Below are 24,524 nucleotides of genomic sequence, written 5' to 3' on the forward strand. Positions count from 1 at the left end.
GGCTAGAAATTATCTCAGTTTGCTAACACAAAAGTGTTGATTTCATTGCCTGTTTTAGAAGCTCTCCAATGCTAAATGAGTTCTCTATTTTAGGTAGGAACTGTTGTGGAAGTGAAGAATCCAGATGGAACATACCAGGAAGCAGTTATCAACAAATTAACAGATGCAAGTTGGTACACTGTAGGTAAGAGAAATATTTATATATTTGAATAAAACTTATGACTTAAAAATAAGCCTGTGACCTGGACATGTCCTAAGCACGGTGAAGGAGATTTTTTGGAAATGCTTAGGTATTCAGAGTTTTTATGAAAAATCTTTTAAGATAAACTTTTTATTTGGGGTTTTTATAAGAAACTGTACCCTTTACAATCTGAAACTGGGACACCAAATAAAGATGTAATGAATTGCTCTATAACTGGTGACTGCTCCTTAGATATTAAATACACTGTTGCTAAATATTCTGAAAAAGATATGCTGTCACAGGTCCTTAAAAAAAAAGGCGAAAAGTGCTTTTAAAACACTAGCTTCAACACCTAATTTTCCCCATTCCCAGATGTAGCCCTTATAACAGCTGCTGTTAAAATACACATAGCTTGTTATAATGTGATGTTTCAGATGTTCGATGATGTACCCACATGCTCTATAGCCAATAGAGGGTGAAGGTTTTCTTAAGTTTATATACAGAAAATATATCGATTTTTTAAAAACTACATAGCCCTCTCCTGTGTAGATATGGGAAGATGAAGACTAGATCTTGAAAGGACTTGAACGAGTTCTTTTGAGGTATAGGTTGTCGTTAATGAGGTGATGTTGAACAACTGGAGAAAGATTTTATTTTCCCTAGTCATAGTCCTTTCAGAAGGGAATAAAGCTCTAAATTTAGAGAAGACTTTACAGATATGTGTTGAAGAAAATATGTCTGTTTTCCTGTTGGGGAAGTGTAATCTATTAGTAAAGGTGAGACTGTGTTAGGATGGGGTGAAACATAACATACAAAGACAAGAATTAACATTATAGATAGTGTTTTTGTAATTAATACAGAAGTGGATCAGATACGAGAACTTTTAAGAAGCAATGGTATAGCTGGTGTTAGAACTGTGTTGTATGTCTCTGTTTATGTTTCTGAGAAAGTGTGAGGTTAGCAGTTCAGCAAGAAGAATAAGACAGGAATCCATGCATATTGAATTTTGAAGGTAGATGTCACAGAGTTGCAGAGTCAACTCTGTGAGACACAGAGTCAAAGGAGATGTCTATCAAAAATCCTGAACTTGGGAAATAGGAAGAAGTATGGCTTTCAGTCTCAACTCTTGAGTTTTGGAGATAAAAGCAGACAAAAGCATGTTGACCTTGCAGAATTGGTGAAAGCAGCACAGCTGCTGGCAAGTGTAGTCCAGTTTGATAGAGAATTGACTCTAGCTGTGGGTGATTAGAATAATTTTTGTCAGGAGGGTGAATAGAATGAGATGAGAAATTACCTTTACTGACAGTGATGACATTGCAGATTTGAGTGAAAGTCCTACTATAAGGATGTAGTAGCCATTTACCAGGTTCCAGAATTGGCATTCATCTTAACTAGCAGTTATCTAATGTTGTCCTTGTACTTGCTGAGAAGCATCTAATTATTTGCACTGTTAATGATTTTGTAAATAAAATTGCTGTGATTTGATGAAAAACTTTGTGAAGGCATAGATCCATATGAAGTAGTACCTTTCCAAAAGTTACTTAGGACCAGATATGCCATTGCAGCAGTATCTGGAAAGGAATAACCCTTTGAGTTCTGCTTGAGAACTCTTTTAACACTGAAGAATTGGCAAAGTTGCTTTGGGTGTCCCTGTGTGTCTTGTATTCATAAGATGTTGTCTGAATAGAAATTGTACATCAGTTTGCTTACATGATTTTTTTGGTGCTACTGCTTTTCTACCAAAGAACAACAAAAACCAAATTAAATTTTTATAAAAATCCAACTAGTGTAGTCTTTTAAAATTAGTATAGCACTGTGTGTGTATATATATATATGTATGCATATATATGCATAAAACTTATAATAGGCATACATATATAAATATATATACACACACATGCACATACATATATACATACATAAGTGTCCTTAATTTTGCCTGCCCTATGAAAAATCCAGAAAGAACTCAAGGTATTTAAGTCCTGGTAACTAGATACTGTTTTGTCATTCATATAAATGTCTCTTAAAGTCTCTGTTTACTATGAGTGGGGGAAGAAAATGGCAGGATTATTTGCTTTACTGAAAATGCAGAACTATGCATTTTCAAAAGTAGTCTTATCCCCTTCTGCACTTTTTTGTCTTTACAGTGCTTTTTCACAGAATTCAAAGTGGTTTTGGTTGCATTAAGTTGTATCTTTTCTTCCCCGCCCTCCCTGGCTTTTCTCGTGCAGTTTCAGAATATTTGATTTTAAATACATTATACTCCTGATGCCTGCTCAGTAGATTGTTTTCAGGATGTTCCAGTAGATCAGAATGTCATACTCATTAAGCCATATGTGCCATGCTGGCCACATAAGTCTTGCAGGGAGGTCAAGATTTTCCTCTGAAAGAAAGTATTCGTGTTATGGAACAAGATTAAGATTCCCTCTGGACGGGAAGAGGCCACAAGCAGTTTACCACATAGGACACATTATGTGGCTACCTGCCTAGCTTGGAATAGGTTTACCTCTGCTGTAGTCAGCTTATCTCTTGAAGTGGATAGATTTTTTTTTTTTTAATCTCTCATTATGTAAGGAGACTGTTTTGTTAATTAACACAAACTGGATTAGGAACCTGCTGACTACTACTTCACTTAACCAACGGGGATTTAATTATGCCTTGACCATTCGAGATGCAGCTCCAAATCTACATGGCTTGTGTGCAGTTCTTACCATTGATACTTTTCAACAAATGTTGAAGTGATGGATGTGCATCTCTAACTCATACTGCATCACAATTGAATAGTGGTCAACAATTACTGCAGTCTATAAAACAAGCTGGGAAATTGTAGTTACAAGGGGAAGTTTCTTCATCAACAGTACTCAATTTTATATAGGGATGAAAAATTCAGAGAACTAAATAAAAGGTTCTTTAATATCAAGTAAATATTAGTCAAGAATTGTGATGTACCTTGTTGCTTTTTGTATATTTTTATTTGAGTTAGCAAATGTTGAAAATAGAGCACCCTCCATCAGAAAGCAAGAAATAAAACTAATCTCTCTAATCTTGCTTGTCAGCCATTCTCCTAAGACTGTTACTTTGACTTGTTGATGGACAGAAGAGGATGTTTATATGGGGGTGAAAGCGACATGTCAAGAAGTTGCTGAAACTTTTTTAATGAAATATTTTAATGTTATCTTGGGGTTGTTTCTGCGCCCACAAAAGTCTTTGAGGTCACTGCTGTATGGGAGCAAGAATATAATTATCACTGCTCAAGAGGGGAGAAGAGATAAATTCTTTTCTCACTGAACAGTGCAAGCAAAGCCTAAGAGTTAAAATCTGTCACCAGGTTTTCATCTGTTAGGTACCTGCAGATAACTTGACAAAAGCTTACTTTTTTATGTGACCAGTTTATCAGGTTCTGAAGACCACACCTTAAATGTGTGTGGTACATTTCAGGATTCTAAAGGATGTAGCTGAATGAACTGTATTATGAACTTGTTTCCAGTTGACCTAGTGATAGCAGAGATAGCAAAAAGTCTAGAAACTGGGAGTTGCACAGTTCTGTCAGTAGAGCTGGTTTGATGATTGTCAGCACTTTGACTATTGTCATCTTAGGATGGTATCGCTGTTCTGTAGCATAGCTGCATGAAGTTGGTAGAGAAAGACATTGAACTTCCATACAATGTTAAATTGCAGCTTTTTTCTGTAAATATCCAATTATGTTTCTCCATGGTAAGCAGAGTTTCCACTTGGATATCACAGGAGTTGTATAATTAAATGCTTTAAAAATTGTAAATATTAGAAAAAATAGTTTTTGAATGTTAGAAAAATGTTAGAAAAAATAGGTTTTGAATTCTGTTGTGTTGAATTTAATTCATGACATCATGAATTGTGTGCTCAACTACTGATTACTCAAGGTGTGCAAGTGTAAAGTAGCTATGGTGAGAGAGCAGCTTATGTATTTGTATTTGGTCAATCTGTGAAATGCTTTACTGGATCTGCAGTGTTATCTGTACATAGGTTTGTTCCAGGGGCTGACTACAGGAATATATATCCCATTCTTTCTGACATGTAAATGAATTGCTTATTAATATCCTGAGTTAAAAAGAAATGTTTTCTTTCCTCACTTCTTACCTGGTGGCAGTATTTGATGATGGTGATGAGAAGACTCTGAGACGCTCTTCCCTGTGTTTAAAAGGAGAAAGACATTTTGCTGAGAGTGAGGTAATTGAAGAGTTTTTATATTGCAACCTTTTCTTTAGAAAAATCTAAAAGTGATACTTTTATTACCTCAGTTTTTAGTATGTTATGTGTATCCATATGTGCTACAAAAAATGGGGGTTATGCAAAGTGTGGTCCACAGGGTCTGGTTTATTGTTTTTTAAAAACAAGAAATACAGTTAGATTTCACCAAACTGCGTAAGTTAAGAAACAATATCAGCATTTTATCTTTTTCATTTTTATATTATTGATAATTTGTAGATTGTAGATCACACAAAAAACCTGCAATCACACAACTACATTGCATTGTATTAAAAATTACCTGTATTAGAGATGAAAAAAATCACAGTATACTTATAACATGGAAAGTAATATAATTTATAACATAAAAAACTAATGTACACGTTTCTGCATAGTGAAGTTCTGCTGCATTTTTGATGGTCAAACCCAATTTCTAATAGTTAATGAAACAAAAATGTTTTTCTTTTAAATGCCCAATATAAGTTGCTATTACGTGTTTATTTGACAACAGCTACCAGTATTTTGAAGCTGGCTCATGTCTTAGAGGTGATTTACACATTAAAGTATGCAAACATTTGTAGCATATTCCAAATAATTGGAATTTCAGAATGAGGGTTATTCCTTCATATTATGTAAGACAGTCTGGACGGATGGGCAGATTTATGTAAACGTTTGTTCATTGGACAGCTACTGAAGAGGGGTTTTTTGTTCTATATGTGTGTGCTGTTACTGCAGTCAACTGAGCTTGTTGTTTGCATGCTGCATTCTTGTGAAGATTCAGGTATCTTCTAGAATACTAAATCAGGATTAAACCTGCGTTAAGGTGGGAGCCTAATTAGATGCCTAAATCTAGATTCCAATAGAAATGCTGTAATTTTAAAGATTGTGGTATTCCTTCAATTAATTATGTTATTAATGATCAGCACAACTGAAGATTAGATTTCTTCTGTTCCATAAATAGTATTTTAATATGGTTTCAGGAGTATTACCTTAGAGTGCATGGGTTCAAAATTTTGGTCTACATATATTGCTTTGTGACTTGTTTGGCTGCATGAGAGTAATTCAGATTGTTTTGTCAGATTCAAAGAAACCTTACATTCAGATGACTGGTACTTCTTATTTTTATCGGCTTTTTTATCATCTAAGCTTTTGATGTTTTGCCAGAAGTCACTGATTTGCAATTCACTGTCACCAGCTCTGAATGAAACATGTTGTACATTTCTAATAGTTACCTTGTGATTGCACAGCTACACAGCGGGGAAAATTGCATCTCAAATTTCTTTTGTAATTAGGCCAGTGCCCCACAGTTGTCTTGTTCTGATACTGCTTCCCAAGTGTGTGGTGTAGAATCGTTTAGGATGTCCACCACACTCAGAAGTAGTCATACATTTATTTTTAGATTCTAAAAAGCCAGTTTTATTGTCCCTAAGACAATTCTCTCTGAGACAGAATACTTCTGAGATGCTTGTCAATGTTACACATTGAAAAATTCATACATGGCAAAGAAGTTGAAGTCAGAGGACTATATTTAATTTGGGAGGCTTTCTGCCTTCTTTCAAAGAACAATAATAAGTGGCTGTACAAAAAATTATTGTGTACCAGGAGCCTTCAAATCTTGAATGGTTATCATTTAAACAGGTAACAGCAGGCTTAAGGAGAGAAGATAATGCATGTCCATGAGTTCCTTCTGTGGAAGGATTCTTCCTGAAGAGGGAAAGTTCTTTCTCCCTCTCTTTTTGTTTTGATGCTGATAAAGCATCAATTAGCACCCTCCCAATTATCAGTATAGCAGCCTCATTAAAGTTGTTTTAGAATCTCTCTCACATATCAAAGTATGAATTACTTACAAAAAATTAAAACAAGTTGTCATGTTTGCTGCTGCTGAGTGATCTTGCTGTTTCATTTCAAAGGGGACCTTTCATTTTTAAGTAGATGGTTCAGTATTTAGTCTAATTTATAGGATAGGCAGAAAATTAATCTGGTAGAGATGGATACGCTGGTAGAGGTGGAATATGCCAGGTGAGCAGAATACCTGATACTTATTTCTCTATGTTTTGATGGTTCAAAGGCAGGACTTCTGGGAAGAATTGTTGGTGTGTGTGTTCGACAAAAGTTAATTATTCAGAGGTGCAGAGAAAGTGTTGGAAAAAACTGCAAAACAAAACACATTCCTTTTTTAAAATCTAAGTGTGACGTATATGACGTACTTCTGTATTTCTTTTGTAATGAGAAAGTCTCTGTTGACAAAAATTGCTTCAGTGAAGCAGATGGTTTGGAGAATAACTTAAGCCAGCTTTTTCTTATGTATATGCATATGTATTTTTTCATTTCAACAGACATTAGATCAGCTTCCACTCACCAATCCTGAACACTTTGGAACTCCTGTTATAGGAAAGAAAACAAACAGGGGAAGGAGATCCAATCATATGTAAGTTAAATATTTTAAAATCTGTGCTGTGCATAATCAATTCTGAAGCTTTCAGTGTGTGTCAGGTTTTAGTATTTGTATGTTCAGCTTTCTCTTATTAAAAAAAAGGAGGCTGGATTAAAAATGTTTAGCACTGAGTTTGAAAGTCAGGTTCATGTTTATTGTTGCATACAAGCATTTCAAGTCTTCATGTAATCAATATTTAAAATAATACCGGGTATAGGCAAGAGCTTTTTCTTGGTTAAAAAAGAAAAAAAAAGTTGGCATCCCAAATGGAACTGTGATGTTAAATTATATTGGCAGACATCTCTGAAGTGTTGTAAATATGTTGGACTCAAGCTAAAATAATTACAATGCAGTCTTTGTCCAGCTGATAGGAAGTCTTTGTGGAAGGTCCCAGAATCCTCCTATAGATCTTTGGTTTCTCTGTGATGCAGGCTCTCTGAAGGGCTTTTAGAAATAGATGAGCAGTATTACTGAATTAGAGCATGGGTCAGGTTGGAAGGGACCACAGTGGGGCATCTGATCCAACCTCTCTGCTCAAGCAGGGCCATCCTAGAGCACGTGGCACAGGATTGTGTCCAGATGGTTCCTGAACATTTCCAGTGAGGGAGAGTCCACAACCTCTTTGGACAATCTGCTCCAGTGTTCCATCAGGTGATGGAACAGTAAAGAAGCTCTTCCTCATATCCAGGTGGAACTTCCCGTGCATCAGTCATCAGTTTCTTCCCACTACTTCTAGTATAGTTTGCAATGAAGCTTGCTGATATAAAAACAAAGTTCAAGAATTCTTAGGTGCCAAAATTCTTGGTAGCTGTGGTCTTGATAAACCAGTGTTACATAGTCCAGTACCTATTCTTCATTGTTTGTGGGTGGGTTGTGAGGTTTTTCCGGGGGGAGGGGGATTTATGTGGGGCTTTTTTTTTGGTTGTTTGCTTAAAATTTTTAGTTGTAGTGGTTTTCATGCTTGGGTTTTTGCACTTTCTAGTAGCTTGAAATAAATGTTGCCTTGTATATGTAGAGGAGCTATAAATTTACTCAGAAAATTGCTGAGTTACTAATTTGTGAGGTAGTGAAGGAAAAAGCTGAAAAAAGCTGGCATTACCACAGAGAATAGGATTGTAGAATCCTTGGTGACTCTGACTGGGTTGTACAGGACATTATTATGTCAGAAGCAACACACTTATCCTTATCTTGTTGTTAATACTGAGTTAACTGAGTTTAAAGACACTTGTGCCAGTATCTGTGCAATTAGAGATAGGAAGCAGTCTCTCCAATATAGTTCTGGCTTTCTCTTTAGTCTTTCAGTTTTTTCTCTTCCTACAAGAGATTCTTGAGCCCCAGAAAGCAGTGTGAAAGACTTTAATACATTTTTAAAGAAACGACTACTTAAAAAAAAAGGAATGTTGAGGGGAAAAAAATAAATCAAAACAATGCTAAACCAAAACAATTACCATTAAATAACATAGCATAAATTTAAGGTGGAGAAAAGGAAATTCTCCTTAAATTGTACGTCAATTGCCTTCTGCTACACAAATGGTAACTGAGTTTTTTGTTAGTGCTGAATTATGTACTCAAAAGCAGTTTTGTGACAAATGGAAGATAGCTTTTGAAGTAATGGTTGTTGTGCTCATGGAAGATGCTGTATATTTTCTGAGGATTAACCTTTGAAGTGACTATTCAAAAAAGATACACAGAGAGCATCAAGAGAGGGTTTTTTTTTGGTTGCAAGTTATTTTAGTTGAACTAGTTTGTATATTTTGACTCCTCATATGGTTAAAACCAGGTGCAACTTTGTACTTGAACAGTCAAAACAATGAGACAGAACCCTTTTAAATGAAAAGACATTTGCACTTAACATTCCAACACTTCATCAAATGTGAAATTGGAAGTCATAGAAATGCTTCACTACACAACTTTAAAGAACTGTTTAAGGATAAACAGACTTCCTCTTTGCTGTTCATCTTTGTATCTGATGTTTCTTCAGAGATTTGTCCTTTCTCAAAATAGCTTCCGATTCTGTGTGGTTGTTAAAGTAAAAGCATAGAGAGATTAAGAGGGAAAACCAAAACAGTTTAGCTTAACATTGGTCCAAAACTACAACTGCAACAGTATTTTTCAACAGTGTTTGTGTAGGGCAGAATGGTTTCACTTTGAATACCCTGACAGTGCATTTATCTTCCTCCCTATGGGTGCATGGTAGTGGGTTTTTTTTGGGTTTTACATGTATTGCTAGTAAATGTGCATTTCTGAGTTTGTAATGGTTGAATTGTTACTATACTATAATTATAAATACTTTATTTATTTGTATGCCAAAACACCTAACAGACAATTCAAGTCACTGTTATTTATGTCTCTTTGATAATTTGCTTTGGTTCTCCTGTAATTGCAATAAGCAAGTTTTGAATAGCTGAGTTTTAAGTCTCTTTCTGTTGTTTAGTCCTGAAGAAGAATCTTCATCATCTTCCAGCGATGAAGATGAAGATGATAGGAAACAAAGTGATGAGTTACTAGGAAAAGTTGTGTGCGTGGACTGCTTCAGTGTGGATAAAAAGAAAGCTCTGTGGTTTCCAGCCTTGGTGAGAATTTCATCTTTATTATAATTTTGTACAGCTTTTATTGCTTTCTAGGCACTGAGAAAGGTGTGGGTTTTTTCATTTTGCTGTTTTTTGTTCGAATTTTAGAATGTCTTTTTTCAAATTGGACTGTACAATAACAGTCTAAGGAAATATATCTAGATATATTTTAAAAAAGGGATTGCTAACCTGGCCTTAGTTTTTCCAAACAGCCAGAGCTTGTTGACCTAATTCTAACTTGGCAGTGTGTTCAGTGTTCACTACTGGACTAGAATTTCAGGGCTTTTTTCCTAGGCAGTTGTATATAAATTTTCCAAATTACTGTGTTTTATCAAGGAAGCAAATATAAAGTACAAAGGGAGGGGAAGTTTAGTGATTACATAGGCATGATTTTTCAACAGTCAATATTAAACACATTGGATAATAAAATCAAATGCTTTTTCTTGGTCACTACAGTAGGTAGTGGAAAATTGACAATAAATTTACTTTAAAATTACACTGTAGCCTTTTGGTACCAGTATTTTTTTTCTTCCTTTATTCTGGCTTAAAGACACTTCTTAAAAAATCAACTTCTAAAAAAATATCACAGCTAAGTCTAGTGATTGCATGCAGACTCACTGATTGATATGTTTGGAAATGAATATATTTCTGTACGTGCTACCTTCTAGTACCATGCTTTTTTATTTTTATTTTATTTTTAATATTTTATTTATTTTATATTTAATATTTGATTAATTTCTCCCTGGCAATGAAAGCTTAACATGTTTATCTAATTTCAGGGAGGCTTGTGGTCTGGTTTTGAAATGATGCCATACAGTAACATTTAACTCCTCTAAGTATGTGCAATAGCTCTCAATTGCAGCTTTCTGCTTGTCACCTGCTGTGTCTTGTAATGCAGTCCAGCAGCTTTCCAGTAGGGATTCTTTTGGGGAAGTTTGTGGAAGAGAAAGAGTCACTGAAGTCTTTTTTGCAAGGGAGAGGGCAGAATGTACAGCAAGAGATACCATGTTTACAGCAGATAGCTTTAAGAGATGTTTTCAGTGATAAACAAGAAAAATTGAGATGTTTCTTTGCTGAAAGCTGTCATCAAGAGGATGTAGTATTGCCTGCCTCACAATTCACTCAGAGAAGTTGTCAGTGAAACTGGCTTGAGCAGTTTTATGTCGCACTGCTGGGTTTGCCTTTCTGGTCATGCCCATGACAGCTACCAGTTTCCATGGCATGCTCTGAGAGGGGTTGGGCTTGCTTGTGGCTCGTGTAGTGATGCTCAGGACAGCCGTGGGTCAGACCCTGAAGAGGAGCTGAACTTCTGCTTCTGCTCCAAAGATATACTGAAGATACACAGGTATTTCCTTGGCTTTGTTTTGAAGATTGGAATAGCTTCTTCTTCTTCATGGAAAGCTTCCTGCAACAAATGAAAAGCAGTAGGGGGATAAAGTTTGAGGGTGAAGCTTGTTAACTCTGAAATAGCTTATCCTGGATTAACTCTTGCTTTAGTAATCAGGTTTATAGCTCTGCAAACAAACATCATACTGCATTTAACCAGACAAACTGTGCCAAAGGATAGATTGATACCTCAAATAGCTGCCTTTTTTGGTTTGGCTTGGTTTTCTTTGCTATAATCCCCTTTCCAGTAGCTATGCCTCTTGATTTTTTTTTTACCTTGTAAGCAGGTTACCTCTACTGTATCAACAAAGTAATCTTATCTTATTACTGATAAATTTTGCATTAACTTCATTTTATGGTAATTTCATGAAAAATGTAATGAAAATTCAGGTTTAATGTGCGGAAGAATGTGTATCTCAGCAATATTTCTTATTAATGATATTATGTACAGATACCTTGTGTATAAGCACAGAGGACATTGTGGAAGTTTATGATGTGAAAACAAGTTCAGGGATTAGTCTAAACCTTTACAGCAAGTAACAATTAAGATTAGTAGTGGAAACCAAGTACTTTGAAGATCACGCCTATAACCAAATAAATTACCACTTACAAATTTAGAACTGTAGCATTCTAAATTTTATAAAAATTACTCTGAGGTCTCAGTGATTGAATGCATCGTTTTAATCCTGTATACATGTCTGGGTTGGTGGGCTTTTTGTTTGTTCACTTGTTTTTGTTAGTTCTTTGGGGAAGGGCGGAGTACAGTGACTAACTAGAATTGTAAAAGGGTCTGACAGTTGCTCCTTATGTCAAAGAGTGTGATTCAGTAAGCCTTATAGCATTGCTTAGTTTTAATGTGTACTTAAAGGCTTTTGAAAGGTGCAGTGAGGAAATCTGCCTGTAGCATTTTCAGAAAATTGAGTTTACATAGGATCATCTCTTTCATCCTTCAACAACTCCAGTGGTGTTTGTTTTGCAAGAAAACTGAGAAAACTTGATTCAGGCAAAATTGTGGTGATGTTGCTTGATGTAAAGGCACTAGATGAGGTTATGGTAAGCTGTTTTCCAAACTCTGAATGGATTTCTGACTACTAAGATCTTGATGCTTCTAGAAAACCAGTAGCGAAAGCCTGAAGAGCTTTCTCCATCTTTAAAGAGCTAGGAGTTTGCACTTGTCAGTTTAAAATAGAGGATGATAATCATTGATTTTTACCCTGACAGTGCAAGCTGTATCTCAAGTGTAATTACAGTTAGAAAGTTGTAGTTTCCTAAAGTAACTTTTTTTTGTAGACCATAGAATGCACTGAATTTTGAAACTTGGTCTGTTAAATTTTATTTGTCTTGAGAACCATATTTATCCTATGCTTTGTGATATGTAAGTCTATTTCCAAATCACTTGGAACTTTGGACTTTAGCTCCTAAAATGCTGCATAGGCGATGACCTATGTAAGGAGGGGGAAAAAATCCCAACTTTTGCCATTTAGTATCTTTGTGTTTGGTGGAAAATTTGGACTGAAGGGTAAAAGTTGGTATAAGAGAGAAGAGGTATTTACCTAGTCTAACTTAGGGCTACAGTCATTTGCTGCTCCTCGAGGTTTTGCTGCAGCCAGAATTTTCCTAACTTTCAGGGAGCTGTCTGTGCACATTGTGAGACATCAGATGAGTGATGGAGAGGGGTTGCTTTTCTATTTTATATCTCTGGCAGTTCAATATATGTATATGTTTGTTTATATATTTTTAAATTAAAGTCTTGATGATTTTTGATTAGTGACTTGTATCCTAGTTTAACAAAACTTAAATAGCTTTAAAAATTGCAACAAATAATATGTTGTCTTAGTGCTAGACTTAAAGAACCTATCATAATACTTGAGGTGCTCTTCTCTCCTAGGCAGATTACTTGTAAGTCTTCCCTCATAAAATTGTATTTCATAAATCCTGTTAGCTTTTGGTTTTGACACTGTATGTGATCACATCTTTGCCATTCCCAGAAATTTTCAGAAGAGGTCTCTTAAGTCAGGTGGCAGCACTTGGTGAAATTTCTGTCCTTTTAGGATGAGGAGTAGAATAAGTTGTGGAGGCATAATTGATTGACATTTTGTCAGAATGCTGTTCTTATATTTCTGGCAGCAGCCATCGGTTTCCCTCTAGGAACAAGCATGACCTCATGCATTCAGTAATTTCAGGTCACCACTCCTGTGGTTTGGGGGATCTCACTTGCTCTCATCTCAGGGTTGCCAGTGAGAAATGAGCATGAAAGCTTTTAGAGAAGCACTGCTATTTACTATTACTCTCTTGTTTTAGCTTTTTCTCTCTAAACTTTGTGATTGTAATATCTTTGCAGGTGGTTTGTCCAGATTGTAGTGATGATATTGCGGTGAAAAAGGACAATATTCTTGTTCGCTCATTCAAGGATGGCAAATTGTGAGTAGGAATGTTGAGTTTGATAATTGAACAAAATTTATACCTCTAGTGAAATGTAGTATGCAATGTGTTGGGTAAAGTATTAATCACATCAGTAAGCTCAGTAAGTTCCTGCCAAGATTTTTCTAATGTTTAAAAAACTGTTAACAGCCTACATGGTGATGAAATTAGTCTTGAACTTTGTCATTATTAGTAATAGGATGCATAAATCTATCTGTCCTAGTTTTAATTTCATTGTTAAAACTGTGGCAAGCACAGCAGTATTACGTGACTTTACGAATGGCCTGAAACTCTTTCGTGCTGTGGTTGGAATAGAACAGTGCTTTTCAGGGATGTGGCTGTAAGCTTATCCAGCTACAGAAGGGTCGGTGGGGATGTGTGCATGCTTGCACGTACACCACATGCATACACAGAAATCCTCTTGTTTGAAGGTAGTAAGGCATACGTTTATCAGTCTAGACTGCAACTGCATCTTATCATGCTCCTTGCAAAGAGCTGTAATGCTACTCAAAGTAGGAAAAAGGATAGAGAAACATAGAAAACCAGACTGTCTGGTATTTGCAACAAAATAAAGAACTTTGTGTTCTTAAACTCACAACAATAGAATCATTTTTCTAGAGTTTAGTTTTTATTTCAAAAGTTGCAGCTATTTCTTGTGCTTGGTTCAGTTCAACACAATGTTTTGCAAGAAGGATATTTAAATATTTAACAGTTTTGTGGTGGTTTAATTACTTACTAAGTCTAGGGTATTGCTTTACCATTTGATAGTTTTTAAAGCATCAGTGCACATCACCCAAGGAACACGCATAAGATGTGTACACACAAGCATTACCCACCCACCAGTCCTCCACAGCTGCAATTCAGATTTGCTTCCTTGGTTGTAGACAAAGTAGAAATCAGAAAATGCTTTGTTCTTTCAATTTGAAAGTCTTTAATTTCATATTGACAATTTACACTAATACTCATTGATGTTTTAAGCAAGGTAGGGTTCTAAATTAATGTTAAATTAATGTGAGGGTTTAAAGTATTACATATATGAGAGATTCCAGAAACTACCTGTTTGTGGAAGAAGCATGCTTTCTTTATTATGCAGTGAATGCATATAGTTTAGTCAATTTAATGTAAAAGTTTTGGTTTTAGTCCACTGACTAATACTGTACCAGAGTAACACTATAGAATTGTCAAGATACACTTCGTATGCTTCTTTTGTATGTTTAGTAAGTGTATTATAATCTTAATGGGAGCTTTGTATTGTATAGTTAGTTTACCTTTTAAATATTTTAATTTTTTTAACACTTTCTAAATTCTCCAGTATTTCTGTGCCAAGAAAAGATGTCCGGGAAATCAGTGAAACTTCACCAAAGCCTGATGCTTTATTAAAACAAGGTAAAAATAACTTTCTATGAGAAACACTTGTATGTATTTGCTTAGTTACATGAATTGCACTAAATCTATGGCAGATTGATTCATGTCTTAAAGATCCAAAAATATAGGATCTTTTGTTAGAGAATTGAAGGAGAATGCTTATGGAAAGTTAGAGGAACTACTTTTTTTAAAACAAATAAAACCTAACTAAACAAAACCCCCCAAAACAGCACCCCACCTACTCTGCACTGGCTTTAAGTGTAGACATGCCAAGCATATGCACATTGGTTCTATACATTATATTTTTCCTTTTGCTTTAGAACTTTATAGAGTTATTCTCACAGTAGTGCCCCTAATAGTTGTAAGTAAGTTGCCTTAATGAGCTTTGAAAATCTGGAATTTTGGGTGCATTTGAAAGTTTAGGCTTGTGTGATGAAACTCTTAGAGTTAGCTTGTGATTTTTTCTTCCTCCTTGCCCTCCCTTTTTGATATATATAAACTGCAGTGTAAATCTGTTGGATAGGGGTTTCCTCAGTTAAATTTTCATATATGCCCTATGCAGAAGATCCTTGTTTGTGTCTGTAGACACTAACATGGTAAAAATAATAGTAATATCTCTGAGTGCCTTGATGTGCAGAGAACACTAGGCCAGTTTGACTGGATAAGGCAAATAAGGATGAACAACATGGAATGGTTGTTGAGGATCTTTGAATTTGGAGAGGAATTGTTAGTTAGCAGTCTTTCCTTCTTCTCTTCCCCATCACCTCTGATCACTGTTTTTTTAATTGAAGTTATTTGTGCAAACTGATACTTCCTGCAGTGCTAACAAAGGCTGGTTCTTTTACAGCTTTTGACCAAGCACTTGAATTCCGTAAAAACAGAACTGTTCCTAGTAACTGGAAAACAGAATTGAAAGAAGACAGCTCCAGCAGTGAAGCTGAAGAAGAGGAAGAGGATGAAAAAGAAAAAGAGGATAACAGCAGTGAGGAAGAGGCAAGTGAAGTTAGTAAGGGGCATAGATACACAGCTGATAAAAATTAACAGGGACATACATATTTCAGTAGGCCTTTTTAACATTAGGGAACATGTAACATGTTAACATAGGCAACACTGTTAATATAGGCATTATTGAGTAACTTGCTGTTTCCTGGTCTGCTGAGAAACTGCTCTACTCCAAGCTATCTCTCTGGCTACCCTGTGTAATGATGCAGAACTTTCAATCAAGGTGTTACCCACCCATGCACTCCACTTCCATCTTTATTCTCTTTTTTGTTCTACAAGTATGCAGTTCCCACCTCATGCTTGGTTTTCAAATCATCTGTTCTTTAGTCCCAGCCTTCTGTCCATAAAAAAAATCAAGGCAAGAAAAGAAGAATATTAGTCGAAAGGACAACATTGCACAATTGGCTGAGAGGCTGAAAGAGAGGCTTTTGAGCCTTTTACTTCTCTGTACCTTCCTGTGGTACTCTAAATCTGTATCTGCCATAATCACTCTTTTCTCTCACTAGGGTTTGAGAGCTTTTCTCTTTAATTTTCAAGCAAGTACCAGTAGTGCAGCAGACTTAATTTCCTATTAGTAGGGCAGTTGTGAAGAGGAAACTGAACTGGTTTGGGTCTTAAATGGTTGTTAGGGTCCTTCTGTCAGTCCATCTTCCATGGATATTGTAGCTCTGGCATACCATAAGATAGTGTTTCATCTTTCAGTCATTCATTTCTTTAAAATGTATTGGGAGACTGCAAAAGTGTGAAGTTATGACTTTGCCACCTCTCCATGCTGATAATTTCTTTTTGCCTCCTCTTTAAGCTCTCAGAAGATTATCCAGCTCTGATCAAAAGTTTGCAAGGGGCAGGAAGTGCTCTGCTTAGTATTTTGAGAAGCAAGGAATAGTTCCTTGGGCTCAGTACAATTTCTGGACTTTGTCAGCAGGTTCATGTGCAGCCATAACATGATGCATGCAGATAAGTTTGTGTGTATGCAGAATGACACATCATCTTTATATAGTGATCATTCCTGCACTACTTTTAGGAGAAAAATACAGAGCTTTTAGCTACAGCATTTGTAAATATTTTACCTTGTACTCTTTCAACACCTTTTTTTGAGTTTCTCTTAGTTGCATGTGACATTGTTTGAGCTAATCTTTCCATGTGCTAGACATAAAGATTTCATCTCAGACAAATATTTTTGAATTTACTGTATCACCTCTTGTGATAATATCTTTTCCAGTAAACAGTGATTTCAGTCATTTGTTGAACTAGGAAGTTTCTAAAACAGAGGAAAAAAAATTTTTTTTTTCACTTCTCTTTTCTTCTTCACTCTCCTTGGTGGTCAGTGGCATGTGTGTCTTTTCTCCACCCATATTTGAGCAGTTTCTCCAGCTTCTTCTCTTGTTATTTTGTGTCTATAACCTCTTGGTTATCAAGTAGCATCTCTTCCCAAAGAGGACCTGTGGGCCTGCTCTTGAGGCTTTATCCACCTGCAGGTTGCTCTACTGCTTCCCAGGACTTGATGGCTTCCCTCAGGCCATCCATGTAGTCCTACTACCCGTAAACCAGAACAAAACAAACAGAAAACCCAAGCTCTTAAAATGTCACCATGGACTTCAGAAATATATAAATCTATCCTATATATTTATACACCCCATTCTCTAGATATATACATAGATGCTCTTCTATATATCATATCTATAGACATGCTTCCGTCCTATATAGATAGGAGTTGACACGCAAAGCCTCTGAACTTACCTTCTGAGAAGAGTAGTTGCCTTGTGGTTTTTTTTTTTTTTTGTGTTTTTTGTTTGTTTGGTTTTGTTTGTTTGTTTGTTTGTTTTCCCTAATGGAAGGGACTGGAGAATGGCCTTCCTTTACTTTTTGAAATCTGATGGTAGGTAAAAGGGTTATCAAAGACCCTCTCTTCCAGTGCTGTGCTATAGTACTGTGTGAATTTGTGTTGCAAAAAACATGTTGTTTTCCTGGATTTTATTATCCTATGTAGTAGCCACTTTATTTTAAGTTGTAGCTTAGACAGATACATTAGGGACTGCGGAGTGACCAGCTAGCACTCTGTTTGTGTAACTTGAAAATAAGCAAATATGACAGTGTGACATGCCTGCTTCAAAGGAAACCTTTCCTTATCTAGGAAACCTTGTTGTCTGACTGGATTCAGAGATTATTAACAGATACATACGGACTCAGTAGAGATTCTGAGAAAGTGCAAATGCTTTTCAGAGGCATGCAGGGTCCTAAGCTTTCCATGTTAGCACACTTTCTTAAAAAGTTACTTTGTTCTCTACTGGAAAATGAATAAGGAGTATTCATTCACTTGCCATTCTGGCACCTCTGTGAATTACCACATTAGAGATGTAGAAGCACCCTTCAGGCATTGGACTGTATAGTAGGAAAGGAGTGTTTTATTCAGCCTCTTCATTACCTTTACCTTATTTCCCCCTGTATTTAAAAAGAATACATTCCTTCCTCAAAACATTGTTGGGTTTCCTGAAGGTTTTGTTCAGTGAGATCTGTCACCCCTCCCTTAAATGATCTGTGAGACTAATATCTTACGGCAAGTTTTTTCTTGTTGGTGAGGAACATGAAACCCAGGTAGCTGCTCATGATCTGATTTCCATGATCCAGCAGATGTTGGTAAAAGTCCATTCCAAGTATCTGCTGTGGGAGATAAAAAAAAATGCAGTTTTTGAGTTTTATTCCACCTAAGTAATTTGTTCTCCATAGCCTGTGGAATATGAAAGTTCTTAACTAGGCTTTTATCTGTACTACATGCAGACCTGCAGCATCACCTTGTACTTGTCAGAGGAGAATTGGGCTAGATGTGCCAATCTGTGGTGCCCTGCCCTGTGAAAAGGATCTCTAGTATATTGCAGTTCTCTACCCAACCTGTCCTTGCCCATCAAAGCTGCCTGCTCTGAGCTCTGCTGCTACACTGGGTGTTAAGTGCCCATCATGTAATGCCCCTCGCAGAGACTTTCCTCTTGCATTGCCATTGCAAGATTGGAGTATTTTCATTCCTTTTCTGCTGAAATGATACCTGAAGAGCAACTGTTTCAGCATATTGTGAATACTGGTTTTTAATTTTTTTTGCCTGTTGGCTCTGATGTCATCCAAGCGCATTTAATGGGTAAGAGGAAGTACAGAATAAGAAAAAACCCTACTCCTTGATAATAGTTACAGCCTTTCCTGACCTTATTTTCAGCTGTACATCTCTATATTAAATAGATTCAGTAGATGTTGGAGTGTTTGGGGTTTGTTTTTGTTTGTGTGTGTTTGTTTTTCCCAGTTCTTTTTAGTGATGATATTCTGTTTCTGTTGTTTTCTCAACTGTCTTAGTATGACTTTAAAGACAGTAGGTATTTTCCCCTTGCTTCAGGGTAGGTGGAGCTTTAATATTTAGTACAAGGAGACTGTTGAAGAATGGAAATGATAAACATGGAATGAAAATACACCAAAGAAAAATAATTTAGTTTAGATTACTAAATAACTAGTTATTTTTGGAAACTCTATGGGTAGTATTAAAAATAAATCAACTCATATTTGGTGTATTGATTTGCAGTAGCTCAGTCATCAGAATTTCTTCAGAATTTGATCTGTTAATATCTTATTGCTTCTAGTTGTGGCAAGACCCATTTCCAGAAGAAATTATGAGGTGTTAGAAAGTAAGCCATAGTGCTTTGTTATGAAACTCCACTGTTTATTAATCTCAGTAAATCTAATACAAAGGGTTATTAGTGCAATGAACTGAACTTCCGAAATATCCATTGTTATTTCAGTTCTGGGATTGATCCTGCTCAGCACGCGCTCAGCTGGTACCCCATGGCAGTTCGCATGCAGTGCCATTGGCTGTGGTTTGCCAGTGCAGTGGATTAGAACTCCTAAGAAAGTGCAAGCACCATTTGCTCTTTGACTTCATCTCTGAAAGTGACATAGTCTGTCCAGGAACCAAGGAGTCATTTAACTGCAGTAGAAATAGAGCTGAGATTTCTGATATAAACTCTTAATCTTAACAGTACCGTCTCCCAGACTTTTTGCTTAAATGGACGAAATTGAGAGCACATCTTGATCTATGGTATCACTTACGATACTTCAGTGATCAGTCAAAAATCCAATTTCGATGTATGTTTACAGTCAATGTTTTATATTTTTTGAAACACTAGTTTATAAAACTTGCTTTCATGTGGCATAACACTGAGAGCATGTATCTCTCTGTGCCATATCCTGTTGCTGACTACAGTAAAACAAACTTAAACATTTAAACCTAAATTATCACTGCCTTATGTTTCTTAAAAAAGGACTGTAACTCAAAATGGTGACAGTTTTCTTGCATGTGTTGCTTTAAACAGGAGGAAATAGAGCCGTTTCCTGAAGAACGAGAGAACTTTCTTCAGCAGTTGTACAAGTTCATGGAAGACAGAGGTAGGCATTTTAGTTAGCAGTACTTTGAAAAATTGAGCCTGTGAACTAGTAGTGCTTTGCAGTACAGTTTTGGAAACAAGGAAGCAGTACTCATGCCTTCTGCCTTCCCTACTGTTTGGAAGATGAGTCTGTCCCTTGACTCATCTCCTAAAATGCAGTCCCATATTTCTGCTTTCAGAAATAAATGGATATATATAAATATCTGTCCTATTATGTTTTGCATATATTGTACTATGTTTGCTATAGTGTATTTATAGGGTGTACAATCAAACATTTAATACTCTCAATCATATTAATTTGTATTCTCAGTTTAATAACTGTGAAATACTGACACACACACCTTTTGGGTCGTGGAAAAATGCATTTACTTTGTGCTAATTTTTCTTTTGTGAATCCTGATAAATTAAGTGCATGAACACTATCCGTAGATTGAGATGTTTTTGAAAGCCAGTACCATTCATTATGTTAAATCTTTACCAGGTTTTTATATATTGTGAGAAAAGGCCGGAGTGAGCATATCTGTATTTAAATTACTATTATAACTGATTAAATTAGTATTTTCTTTAATGCCATATGAAATGTGTTAAACTGTTCACAAGAGATGACACCGTGATAGCTACTGCTAGTACAATAGCATAGGAAGTTTCAATTCTTGAAGCATTGTGGGATTGCTCCTGGTGAGGGTTGCTTTGGTTTTTTTTTTATGTCAGTGAAAGGACTGTTGCATTTTTAGATGTTATTGTTTCAGTGGGTGAAATAAAAATATGTACAATAGAGTTAGCAAGAAAATATGCATAATTTCTGCATGTTCAGTATTGTATGGAAGAATGCATTAAACAACATGACCCTTTTCCCTCTAGTTCAGTAAGTAAGACTCTGGAGTTTTAGTTCCATGAAAAGAATGTACCAGATGCAGGAGGTGGGCTTTAAAATACTGTATTTAATAATAGTGCATATGACATTAATTTCATGTTATTCTGGAAAAAAAAAACTTCACCCTAACAGCTGTCTTTGTTACCAGGGACTCCTATTAACAAACGACCTGTATTAGGATATAGAAATTTGAATCTCTTCAAATTATTCAGACTTGTACACAAGCTTGGAGGATTTGATAACGTGAGTATTAGTATGATGAGTACTCCAGAGCCATAAAACCTGAGGATGCTCTTTATTATTGTGAAATAATTTATTTCTCTGTGAAGTACTGATAAATAACACAGGACCATTAGAGGTCTTAAAGTTTTCTACTATGGCTGCTTAAGACTCCTTGTTGCTCTAAAAACCATGCTTTAACATGAACCAGAACTAGTTAAAAGCTAAACAAATTACACATCTACTCAGCATGTTTAATTATTGCTGCATAAAATCAGCCAGCACATGTGTTTTTGTAATACTTTAAGAACCATTTGTCTGATAAAGCTGTTACCTCCACTTGAAAGGAGTCACTGCTCAGTAAAATCTCAAAGACAACCAATTTAGTGACCTGATGTGAGGTCCTTAATTTCTGTTTATTCTGGGCAGTGTAAAGAAGAATTTACTGATGGGGATTAGTGAGACTCGTCTGGGGAGGAGTAATTGAAATACATTGAATTCATGGCCAAGCAGATTCTGTTTGTGCTTTGAACTGTTTGTGCATGTTTATGCATGAACTTCCCATGAATGTAGCCTGACAGCTGAGGAGGTCTGTTTGTGCAGTGACGCCTCTCTGACAGACAGGACGGGATGTGGTACTTGGGTATTGCAGTACATCTGCTTTACCTTCACACATGGTTAGAAATGGGCACGTCACGGAATTTGTCACCAAAGGGCACATTTAGGACATAATGAAAGACTGGTAGGCACTATGTCTGGTGCAGTACTGCCAGGGCTGAGTATTGTTAATGCTTTGACTTACTTTTTTCTTTCCAATTTAATGAAAATTCTAGCTCTGATAGTTAAGAATTACTTTGAATATAAAATAAAAAGAAAAAATGATGTACTGATTTTTCTGATAGCTATATTTTCTTTCCTCTGTTTTATTGCCACCTGGAGAGGAAAACCTGCTGTGGCTTGTTGCATTGCAGAAATGCTAAATTGCTTAAAGTGATTACATTGGACTACAGTTTGCATTACAGTGAAATACTGTGTGTGTGATAAATAGTAATTTTATAGATCAGAGGAAATTACTTACATTTATTTTCTGAAGCTGTAAACTTTGTCAATTTAGTTTTTTTGTCAGTGAATTAATTCAAAAACAATGACTTTGTTGTCTTTAACAGATTGAAAGTGGAGCGGTGTGGAAGCAAGTTTATCAAGATCTTGGAATTCCTGTATTAAATTCAGCTGCAGGATATAATGTTAAATGTGCATATAGAAAGTAAGTAATAAAGCCATGAAGTTTATGCTAAAGCTACAGTGAACTGATGTGATCCTGTGCTAGGGGTAATATACATAAAATCCATATCTCGTTAGTTATAATGCAGTTTTTAAGGCTTTAAAAGCCTACTGCTGCCCATGTTTAGCGTCTCTAGGTTGGATTTTCCTTCTTTAGTCAAACTTGCTTATCGTAAACAATTTTTTTTTTTTAGATATCTCTATGGTTTTGAAGAGTATTGTACATCAGCTAACATTGAATTTCAAATGGCATTGCCAGAGAAAGTGACGAACAAGCCTTGTAAAGACTGTGAAAAAGAAAAAGAGTTGAAAATGCGTGAAGAACCGGAGCAGGATGCAAAGGAGATAAAAGTGGACAAGGACGAGCGCAAGCAGGAAGAAGTAGCAGTAGTACAACAAGAAGAAAAAAAGTCAGCTGAGAATGATAATGAAAGTAAAGAAAACGATAAGCCCTCTGTTCTGGTAATATATTTTAAAGTTCATCTTATATCTTGCTTATCAAGTCTGTTGGTGTGTTAATAGCCATGACTTAATAGAAAGATTGAAATTTGTATGATGGATTTAAAATAAGACAAAAACTCACTGTAAACCTAATTCAGAACAAGACATTTGAGCTGTATTTACCCTCGGTGCCTGTTTTAGGGGGTCATGGTGTCAAAATGTCTGACTTGTTAGGAAACAGCTCCAGCATTCCACTTGTTTGAGGGCCTTCTGGGTGAAATGGAGACAGTCTAGTGTCCGGCTTTATCCTTATCTGGGTAATGCATGCTCACAGCTAACTATATTGCTGATACTTTTATTATGCATTTAGCTGTGCTTGTACGCCCTCATAAATACTGCTGTTACTTGTGTGTTCCAGAGAAACCAGTGAAGCTCTACTAAGACATATTATGTACACATGGTCTAATGTAGTTTAGTGGTCCAGAGAAACAAATGTTTATAGCTTTTTGAAATCCACTGTTGACTCAGTGGCTTTAGCAAAGAAAGTTCAAGGCCATAAACTGATGTGCTGCACTGTACAGGCCTCGGAGTTTGCTGTGGAAGCAGTGTGGTTCCTCAAGTCAGTGTGCAACACAGCTGTAATAAGTGACAGCCAGACCTGGGCTGTGTGCTAGGGAGGCATTCTCTGCGAGGGATGCCAGATGGGCCAGTACTGGTATTTCTGCATCCCAAGTAGAAACATGCTTTGTGAAGTGTTTGTCTTGGGGATTGCTTTGCAGTCCAGGCGTAAGAGCTGCATGCCTATATCATTGTGATAAAACAAGCTAGGACACTGGCTGCAACTTCAAACTGTTAGGTTTAGCTAAAGACTTTCCAAAGGAAAAGCAGCAGAGGTGTTGTAATTTTACAACAAGCCCCACACTGTAGCATTGTTTTGCTCTTATGACTTCAGTGTGTTTTGTCTGCCTTTTGTTAGATCCTTTGTTTTCACCTTGTGAGTTAACTAAAGGTTTTGTTATCCTAGGGAAACAAAAAAAACTTGCCAGATTCTGTGTTTACTCAGCCTGATCAAGAAAAGGACTTAAATGTAATCAAAACTGAAGATGAAACCAAATTGGAAGATAAAGAGGAGGAGAAGATCAAAGAAATGGATAATCCTACAGTAAATGCAGATGCTGAAGAAAAAGAAAAATTAGGGTAAGTTACGCTGTTTCTAATCAGATGAGACATAGGTGTTTTTTAAATTTTACTCTTTTAATTTGAACTTCAAATCAGACATGCTGTTGTTAATTACTCGTATCTTCCAGAGACTGATGTGTTCATAACTTGTTGTGGTTAGGGCATTGAAGTTCATCAATCTATTTTTAAAGGAAAAGGCACCTTAAATTTTACAGGTTCCAGGCCTAAATGTAAGCTGAGTGAGAGCAGAATATACAAAGCATAGGTCGCTATTTGATTTAACACAAAAATATTGCAGTCATTGCCAGGAGTATTTTTATACTTGATTTTGGTACAAGTATATGGCAAACTTGTGGTTTCAGGCTTTTGCTTTTGGACTGGGGTGTGTAACATGGAAAAAGTTGGAAGTACCTTGCATTCCTCAGTTAACAGCCTTTCTGTTGAATAGGCCTGGTACTGGCAGGTGTCTCTTGTGCCGACCTTCAGACAGGTGTTTTGAAAGTAGGAGATGGAAATAATAGGGATG

The 24,524-nt window shown here is 36.2% G+C and overlaps 1 protein-coding gene across 10 annotated transcripts in view; it reads left to right on the top strand.

The window, feature by feature from the left end:
- ARID4B (AT-rich interaction domain 4B) overlaps positions 1–24,524 on the top strand; it is an 88,467-nt gene that overhangs the window by 35,570 nt on the left and 28,373 nt on the right. For 9 of the 10 annotated variants that reach the window (XM_068185034.1, XM_068185038.1, XM_068185036.1 and 6 more), the window contains 12 exons: positions 94–184; positions 4,308–4,387; positions 6,742–6,833; positions 9,274–9,412; positions 13,137–13,216; positions 14,529–14,602; positions 15,429–15,574; positions 19,933–20,005; positions 21,027–21,121; positions 22,264–22,361; positions 22,573–22,840; positions 23,844–24,016. In XM_068185034.1, the coding sequence (XP_068041135.1) occupies positions 94–184; positions 4,308–4,387; positions 6,742–6,833; positions 9,274–9,412; positions 13,137–13,216; positions 14,529–14,602; positions 15,429–15,574; positions 19,933–20,005; positions 21,027–21,121; positions 22,264–22,361; positions 22,573–22,840; positions 23,844–24,016 (1,409 nt within the window). The remainder of the gene's footprint in view (positions 1–93; positions 185–4,307; positions 4,388–6,741; positions 6,834–9,273; positions 9,413–13,136; positions 13,217–14,528; positions 14,603–15,428; positions 15,575–19,932; positions 20,006–21,026; positions 21,122–22,263; positions 22,362–22,572; positions 22,841–23,843; positions 24,017–24,524) is intronic. The other variant, XM_068185035.1, reaches the window with a different exon arrangement.

Source organism: Anomalospiza imberbis, chromosome 3 (assembly GCF_031753505.1).
Source record: "Anomalospiza imberbis isolate Cuckoo-Finch-1a 21T00152 chromosome 3, ASM3175350v1, whole genome shotgun sequence".
Taxonomy (NCBI): domain Eukaryota; kingdom Metazoa; phylum Chordata; class Aves; order Passeriformes; family Viduidae; genus Anomalospiza; species Anomalospiza imberbis.